The sequence below is a fragment of the Protomyctophum parallelum genome (genome assembly GCF_964188405.1).
Source record: "Protomyctophum parallelum genome assembly, chromosome: 1".
In the NCBI taxonomy this organism is placed as follows: domain Eukaryota; kingdom Metazoa; phylum Chordata; class Actinopteri; order Myctophiformes; family Myctophidae; genus Protomyctophum; species Protomyctophum parallelum.
Genome location: NC_139697.1, coordinates 5,293,049 through 5,302,494, shown reverse-complemented (window position 1 = coordinate 5,302,494; position 9,446 = coordinate 5,293,049). Strand labels below are relative to the sequence as shown.

At 46.2% G+C, this 9,446-nt stretch overlaps 1 protein-coding gene across 1 annotated transcript; it reads right to left on the bottom strand.

Annotated features, from left to right (window-relative positions):
* Positions 1 to 6,193: 6,193 nt before the first annotated feature.
* On the bottom strand, positions 6,194 to 8,863 carry LOC310874524 (protein sel-1 homolog 1-like; the record flags this gene model as incomplete). The annotated part of the gene is made up of 1 exon (XM_083787363.1): positions 6,194 to 8,863. The coding sequence occupies one exon, from the start codon at positions 8,861 to 8,863 to the stop codon at positions 6,194 to 6,196; it is 2,670 nt and encodes an 889-aa protein (XP_083643489.1).
* Positions 8,864 to 9,446: the final 583 nt, after the last annotated feature.

Sequence of the window (9,446 nt, the reverse complement as noted above, 5' to 3'; positions counted from 1 at the left end):
GTACTGTCCATATAAGGAGCATGTCTTGAGTGTACAGGGTTTGATTAGGTCAGATCAACATATGGAATGTCAGAACAGGTCAGGTCCATACAGTATATGTCATATACTGTACTGTACTATATACTATATGGGGATCTAAGGGTGGTAGCAGGGACATTCTCTTGAGTGTACAGGGTTTGATGAGGGCCCAGGTAGGGCCGGGACTGCATTAATAATTTTGGGGCAGGCCTGTCTAGAGTTTAAATGGACATCAGTCAAAAGGGAGACATCAAAGAGGAAGGATCAACATAATGGAATCTCAAAACAGGTTCTGACATATATCCATATATGGATATATAATAATAATAATAATAATAAAACTTTATTTGTATAGCACCTTTCATGACATCAAATGCAGCTCAAAGTGCTTTACAGAACAATGGAGAATAAAATAAAAGCAAAGCATAAAAGAAAAGCAAGGCAACGACATTAAAAAACAAGCAGTGCAATACAGTGAGGACATGAATAACACAAAATATAAGATCACTTAAAGGCAATGTTGTAGAAGTGGGTCTTGAGCTGAGCTTTAAAAATGTCTACAGAGGCTGCCTGACGAAGGTACAGAGGGAGCTTGTTCCATGCCGATGGCCCGTAGAAGCAAAAAGCTGCTTCCCCGTATTTTTTAGTTGCCATTTTTTTAGGCAAAGCGAGCAGGCCAGCAGTAGAAGACCTTAGCGGGCGGTTTGGGACATATTCAGGCAAGCAGTCATGTAGGTAGGAAGGTGCGAGACCATTGAGGGCTTTATAGACAAGTAAAAGAATTTTAAAATCAATCCTAAAAACAACCGGAAGCCAGTGCAGTGATGCCAAAACTGGAGTAATATGTTCTCTCATCTTAGTTCTAGTTAAAACTCTGGCTGCTGCATTTTGGACAAGTTGTAATCTGTCAGTTGTTTTCTTAGGCAGTCCTGAAAAAAGTGCATTGCAGTAATCAAGCCGAGAGAAAACAAAGGCGTGGATTAGCGTTTTTGCATCGTCCAAGGACACATAGGCTCTGATTCGTGCAATATTTCTAAGGTGAAAAAAGGCAATCTTGGTAACATGATTAATGTGTGAATTAAAATTCAATTCGGAATCAATAATAACCCCCAGGTTCTTTACTGTACTGTTACTGTCTACAGTCAGGTTGCCAAGTCTGCTTAATATTGATTCTTTCTGCTCACTAGAGCCGATTATGAGAACTTCTGTCTTGTCCTCATTTAGCTTGAGAAAGTTCTCACTCATCCAACATTTGATGCTAGACAGACAGGTAAGCAGCGGGTCTAAAGCACAGGGATCATCTGGAGCCACAGATAGATATAATTGGGTATCATCAGCATAGAAATGAAAATTGACTCCGTGATTGGCAATGAGTTCGCCCAGTGGCAGTATGTACAAGGAGAAAAGCAGAGGGCCAAGAATCGAGCCCTGTGGAATACCAGAACTGATGTCGTGTTTATCTGAGTCAAACTCGGCTAGATTGACAAAGTAACTTCTGTTTGATAGGTAGGAGGAAAACCAGGACAGGGCCGTACCAGACAGGCCTATCCAGTGCTCCAGACGCTGTATTAAAATTGAGTGATCAATCGTGTCAAATGCAGCCGTTAAATCTAGAAGTAAGAGAACGGATACATGTTTCTTGTCAGCAGACACCCTCAGATCATTCATTACTTTTACAAGTGCTGTTTCTGTGCTGTGGCCTTTCCTAAAGCCAGATTGGAATTTGTTGTGTACATTATTGTTCTGTAGAAACACATCCAATTGATGAAAGATACATTTTTCTAAAACCTTGCCCAGAAAGGGTAGATTTGAAATGGGTCGGTAGTTACCCAAAACAGAGGGATCAAGATTGTGTTTCTTGAGAAGGGGCTTAACTACAGCAGTCTTCAGTGAGTCTGGGAAAACGCCTGATTGTAGAGAGCTGTTTACAATTTTTAGGATATCTCCAATCACACTGTCTAAGACTTCTTTGAGAAAGTTGGTGGGAATTGTATCTAATGAACAGGAGGATGATGTCATCTGTGATATAGTTTTGCGGAGTTCGTCTTCCTCAATTTCGCAGAACGATGATAGGCTCCCCCTGGAGAGATCTACCCTGGGACCATTTACTGCTGTTTGACGGTTTGCGCTAGCAGCAGCACCATTCATAATATCGGCTCTAATGTTTGAAATTTTGTTGTCAAAAAAGCATGCAAACTCATTACACTTAGCTTTAGAGGCCGGGAATGACTGCTTGTAGGACTGGGGGGGGTTTAAAAGTCGATCAATGGTAGAGAATAGGACTCTAGCATTTTTCTTGTTCTCGTTAATAATGCCAGAGAAATATGCCTGCCTTGCTAAACGCAAGGCTTTGTTATAGGCGACTGTTGACTTTTTAAGAATCTCTAGGTGGATGGTGAGTTTGTTTTTTCTCCAAGCTCGCTCAGCTCTTCGACATTCTTGCTTCAGTGAGCGTGAAAGCTCATTTATCCAGGGTGTTATTCTGGTATTATGTTTCTTTTTTGTTTTCAAAGGAGCCACTATATCAAGAGCTGACTCTAGTTTAAGATTAAAAAATTGAACCATATCATTCACTGGGGGGGTATCGGGCAATGGGGGACCCAGGTGACGAGAGAACTCGTCGGCAGCAGAAGAGCTAAAAAAACGCTTTTTTATGGTATATTCAGTGATGTTTTTCTCTAGATCAGAGACAGTCATATTAAAACACAGCAGAAAGTGGTCTGACAGCTCGGGCCTTTCAATAGTCCTTTCCACAGTGATGTTCAGCCCTCTAGAAATCACCAGGTCCAGAGTGTGCCCATGTTTATGTGTAGGCCCAACAACATGTTGGATAAAATCAAAGGAGTGCAATAACTCTAGGAAACCCATAGCCATAGCATCTGTAGCATCATCCAGGTGAAGATTAAGATCACCTGAGATAAGAGTTCTGTCATAGTTAGTGGAGCAGATAGATAGAAGTTCTGATATTTCTGTTAGAAATATTGCTTTACTGCATTTTGGCGGGCGATAAATGCTAATCATTGGCATGGAGGCACCATGTAGTATAGTGGCCTGGTATTCAAAGGATGTAAAGCTGCCAAGGGTCAGAGCCTTGAATTTTAACGTGTCTGAAAAAATTATTGCCAGTCCACCTCCTTTCTTAGCCTCGCGAACAGAGTGAATGAAACTGTAGTTTGCGGGACAGGCTGGCGCTAGGAGAACAGCTCCATCTGAGCCCAGCCATGTCTCTGTTAGAAAGATTATATCTAGCTTCTCTTTACAGATTATATCTTTTACAGAGGAGGACTTATTTGTTAGTGACCTGATGTTAAACAAGGCAAGATTAAGGCTTTGAGGTCTTATGTAGAGTTTCTGGCCAACATTGATTTACTATGACATCAGGGTCTCCCACACTTACATCCCTGATGATGTCACATGATGTCACGAGACCCGGGAACCATATATGGTGCCTGACTAACACACTGACGGGAAATAGTTAACTGCAACCTTCGGTCGCAAATAACACAGCTCTGTATGTGTACTTTTTCTAGTTTTTACTTGCGCAAGCAGAGCCCGCAAGGAATAGTTTTCTTCCAGTGCCGTTTGATGCGAATGCGCCGTGCCAGCGTATGACGTAATGACTACTTGTGCTTGATATGGCAGTGGTGTCAGATTACATACATGTATACATAGGGGCATTACCTTTAATCCTCCCGACACTAAAACATATCGTCATTACGTCACCATCGAAAACCAATTACACCCTGGCATTGGGTCCTTTAATCCACATCTTTATTACGTCATCAATGAGAGCTAGTTATACCAGTTATAACCTCATGCTGCTACGATACATACACATACGCAAAGTAACCACAGTATACCGCTAATCAACTTACAAATTACATAGAGCACCTCTGTCGAGTGCCTACTTGCCTAATAATAATAATAATAATAATAATAATAATAGACTACTTCACCTAGCTCGTTCAGAAGTGATGAGTTCAACTTATAAAGATGCATGGATATATGTATTTTTCTTGGGCCACAACAGCAGACATGAGACATGAATACCAAAGAGACCTATAGGGTGCAGATTCCATTTATATTGTGATTCTTAATTATTGAGGGGTGCTAGCCCCTCCTATGTCCAGCTTTTAGTGTGTTTGCGCAGAAACATTGTCCTACACAAACATTAAAATGCAATTGACAATGAATGGATGAGTGTTTGTGTGTGTGTGTGTGTGCGTGTGTGTGTGTGTGTGTGTGTGTGTGTGTGTGTGTGTGTGTGTGTGTGTGCATAACACAAACATTGATGACGAAGGTGAGGGCACAAATTGTGATTGGCCGAAATGAGATGATGTATGATGATGTACGACAAGATAGCACCCTTCACTTTTATTTTATTCTTCTTATTCTTATTTTTTCTTTTTTTGAGGGGCACACAGGTGTTTGTCTTTAGTTCAATGTTTGTTTTGTAAACGCATTGACAATGAAGGAAAAATGTCATATTGTCTTTAATGTTTGTGTTTGCACCGTTTGATTTACAACACCATTACATCACCTAATCAACATGAGTTAGACTATTAGCACTCCTCACTTCACACGGGTCTGATGTTTTACATTTTTATCCCACGATTTTGTAACCCATTTTTTCATCCAGTGTCAATTATCTAATCTAATCCAGGGCTGTACCACTCCCTCTGCAACGGACTGACCTCATGCTTCCTTCAATGCATGAGGATTCCAAGCTGCTTTACACGGTTACACCTGACAGGGGGGAGTTTCCCTGGTTGGGCATAGCGTGTGGAAGGAACACGTTATTCCCACCAGTTTTTCCCCTTCATCAGGTTGACCAGGGGGAGGCAGTTTAGAGACCAGGATTACTGCATGCTTTATGTGAGGGTATACCTACCCTAGGAGACACAGGGAGAACATGCAAACTCCACACAGAAAGGCCCTTTTGCCAACCCCACCTCGGGTATGGGCAGTGGGCACTGATAGATAGGAGAGAACACGCCCCCAGCATCCCCAGCGGGAATCGACCATTTTATTCTATAACTATATGCCCCAGTCACTATACTGCACCTGAGATGTTCCTTTTTACTGACACCAAGTTTAAAATAAGAATTGAATTCACAGAATATTAATACGAAGCAACTGAAAACCACGTTTTGTCAATTGTAGTGGATGGAGAGAAAGGATTTTTGTCCAACCAAGAAACAGCAACCGATGGGTTCTAAGAAGGTCACAACCATGCAGGGTGGGACTTGACAAAGGGTCAATTGCGAGTGTGGTTGCCTATCTCGAAGCTATACCGTAGGAATATAGTCCGATCAGAAGAGGGCAGGACATAATATACACATTGTGATGTCACGGTCCAATCATATGAGGGCAAAAAAAGTGTATCCTGTATGTAAACATCCTAAATCGAAGACTGCAAATCAACTTCAGGAATTCTTTCTTTTCTCCTCCAGATTCTGGAGACAAAGAAGAAACTTGAGCAGTTCAACCAAAGGTTACGGCGGGGAAACATGCAGAACAAATGGCTGTATTCCATCACAATTAATGCATTTCATAATTACAGTGATTAATTAGACCGGACGACCGATAACACCAAAGGTGTTGCACGTTTCGTCAATCAGCCTTCCTCAGAGCAGATTTAAGGCTGATTGCCAAAACGCATAAGTGTTCTCAATTAAATGAGAGTTGCTCTTTTTCCACTTTGGTGGTTTATGATTTAAATATAAAACAACTGTATGATTATGTACAAAAGTACAAGAAAAAATATCTTTAGCTTGTTTTGAAGTTAGCCAGTGATCCACATCACTGGCTAGTGGCTAGCTCCCCTCAAACGTCTGGCTTTCAAAAATGACATCATGTGGCAGTCAAGTCTAGGACTTTTAATGTTTACTTTAAGCAGTCATGTGGCAACCAGGCGCTCCTCTCTTCACACGAGTGTGATTTTTAAGGGACGATGTCAGGGCAATCCTGACATCATCTACTGACAATGTAGCAGAAAGAGATATCTTTGTTCTATAGTTGGGTGGCACTGCCTATAGTATTGTGGCTGTGGCCCTTTTGACTGCGGTATCTTAAAAACAAACAAAAAACAATCCCATTTTTAATTGCGTCTTCTATACCCTGAGCAATCCTGGTCCTGTCATTGTCTTTCTTCCATCTGTTGTATTATATTCTCTCACTGCTGCTGCTGTTCCTCCTGCAGGTCATGGGCTTGTTGCTGTGTGTCAGCATGGCTTCTGGGCTCGACCTGTGCTTGTGGCTGCTCCTGGGGTGACCCGGCGTTGGTGACGGGTGGTGATGGAGGCGGTCCTCGAGCAATGACCATTATCTGGTGGCAGGCCATGAGCCACCAGATGGTCATGATCACGAGCAGTAGGCTCATCACAAGGAAGACTTCCCATTGGGCAAAGGGGTTGATGTGGGAAAAGAGGATATCTAAGTCTTTCACGCTGAGATCCTGCACGTTCTGCAGGGCGTACACCAAGCGCAGCTTAAACAGCGCCAGGAAGATGGGCACCTGGGCATCGGGACTAGCCTTGGCTGCCATGTCGTAGAAGTGCTTTGCCAGGTGGACATCCCGTCTGATGCCCAGGCCTTTCTCGTGCATGTATCCCAGGTTGAACATGGCCTGAGCGTTGTGATCCGCGGCCAGTCTGTAGTGCATCACCGCTGCCTCGTAGTCAACTTTCGTCCCGCGGCCATAGAAGTGGTGGTCCCCCACTTTTAACCTGGCCACAGCGTAACCCTGAGCGGCGGCTCTGGTCCAGTGGAGCAAGGCCCTCCGGTAGGTCGTGTTCTCTGCAAATATCCCACCTCCCGTCTGGTCTAGGATGAAGGCCACGTTGCTCTGGGCCACCTCGTAGCCCTGCTCGGCCAGCATCAGGTACCGGACTAGCGCAGCGTTTGTCTCGCCCTCCTTGAAGCTGCCGTAGGCGGTCGCCAGGTGCTCCGACCAGTGACCATGCTCGCACACGTCCTTGAAGAGCTCCACGGCCAGTTGGCAGTTGTGTGCGACGCCCGTGCCTGTGGCATGCATCCGGGCCAGATTGTAGATGGCCAGGGCGTGGCCAGTCTGCGACGCCAGCAGGAAGAGCTTGAGGGCCTGTGCGTAGTCCTGCTTCACACCGATGCCATGGTAATACATGCTGCCCAGCTGAAGGTGTCCGTCCACCCAGCCTTGTTCCGCCGCCTTCAGGAAGTACTTGAGGGCGAGCTCGTAGTTCACGGGGACGCCCCTCCCCTGAAGGTACGCCATGCCCAGCCCGCTCTGCCCCACTGGACTGCCGAGGTCGGAGGCCTTCCTGAAGTACTGCAGGGCCGTCTCATTGTTCTGGGGGACAAACTCGCCGCCTTCTGCGTACATCTTGCCAAGGAAAGCCATGGCGTGCGTGTTCCCTGCGTTTGCAGCCAGGTTAAAGTAATCGTATGCTCTCCGGTGATTCCGCTCCAGTCCACGTGCTCCGTGCAGGTGCAGCTGACCCAGTCCCACCTGAGCGTGGACATCGCCCCCTTCTGCCAAGAACTGGTAGTACTGGAGGAGATTTTTGTCCAGCATCCCGCCGACAAAGCCTCGCGTCTCCTGCTCCTCCAGGAGCCTGACCTTGTGCGGCGCGCTGCTGCCTGCCGTCAACGAGATATCACTGGCCACTCCATTTGCCACCAGTCTATAGTGTTTCAGGGCCGTTTCACAGCTCCGGGGAACACCCCACCCTCCAAAGTACCTGTAACCCAGAATCATATGAGCCACGGGGTCTCCACCCTGCGCCCCGAAGGTGTAGTACACCAAAGCCTTAGCTTGACTGGAGTTCACGCCCAGCCCCACGGCATACAGAAAGCCCAGAGCCGTCATGGCCTGGGGGGAACCACCCTCCGTGGCGAGTCTCTCAAACAGCTCCTTGGCCTTGTGGAAGTCCTGGCTCATGTGGTCTCCGAACAGCAGCGCAAAGCCCACCTTCTCCGTGGCCTCGCGGTGGCCTCTCTCTGCCACGTTCACAAGCTGCTCATACAACTCTTTCTTCTGCTTCTTTCCGGTGGCGGCTCTGAGCCTAAGGAGCACAACCTGATACTTCTCCTCCAACTCTTCTGCTCGACGCCTCTGCTCTGCCTGCTCCTCCGTTTCGCAGAAGCCCCATTTCCTCTTGTGATCATAATCGTAGGCGGTGGCACACCACAGCCGCCGTCCGTAGCCGCCACCCTCGCATCCGTCGGCAGTGCAGTCCGAGTACTCCTTCCCCCGAAACAGGAAGGGGAAGACGCAGTGCTCTCCATGGGCCGTACCCCCATTCACCACAGGAACCTCTTTAGGCTTCTTCACTTCAATGGGAGTACCCCCATTCACCACAGGAACCTCTTTAGGCTTCTTCACTTCAATGGGAGTACCCCCATTCACCACAGGAACCTCTTTAGGCTTCTTCACTTCAATGGGAGTACCCCCATTCACCACAGGAACCTCTTTAGGCTTCTTCACTTCAATGGGAGTACCCCCATTCACCACAGGAACCTCTTTAGGCTTCTTCACTTCAATGGGAGTACCCCCATTCACCACAGGAACCTCTTTAGGCTTCTTCACTTCAATGGGAGGAGTAGGAATTGGCAACTCCTCCTTCTCCAGCCCTCCTCCCCGTATCCTTCTGTTCAGCTCAGCTGGACGGCGGTCCCTCCTGGCAGGGGTCCGGGTGGGGCCTGCTACGATCCTCGAGCCGACCGGAACGTCACCCTCTTCAGAGTCTGGCCGGTGGTACGACTTTAACTCTGGACTTGTTTCATCAACTCCGTTTTTCTCCTCAGCAGTTATTCCTTTTGCAAAGATTATTAGTATAATTGCCAAAAGGGGAAGTGCCTTCATGATACTTATAGACCCTGTATAGCCCATTGTGGTGGGGATGACAAGCTGACAATCTGCCACCAGAAAACATCCAGCTCTAGTCTCATCCACTGACAGGGCACCTTTCAAAATACCTCAACCTGTGAGCCAGCCGATCACGAATGAGCCCTGGTTTCAAAACGGTGCATGCTTGAGAAACTAGAAAAAACATCTGTAAATAATAACTTATGATGTCATGGAAATTACGTCATGAAAATGCCTTCTAATCATGTGACATCCATAATTGGACTGCAGCTATACCGCAGCACATCCGGCTTCTATACCCTTAAAATGGACTTTGCAGCCAAAAATGACACATCTTAAAGATGGAGTGCCAGTTTTTCATGTGTCAATGAGGTGACAGTACTTCATTAGACACCCTGCAGTCATTTATATGTGCAATGGTGTTGTATTTAGGGTTTCTTCCTGGAGACTGAACCCTTGACAGTCAAACGGGCCAATGAAATAAACAGTAATATAGTGACATCAGCCCCTCCCCTAACCCCTCCCCCTTTATCATACAACTACAGCTTCAGTAGAGACTCTGAGGAGCGCCCTCATTGGC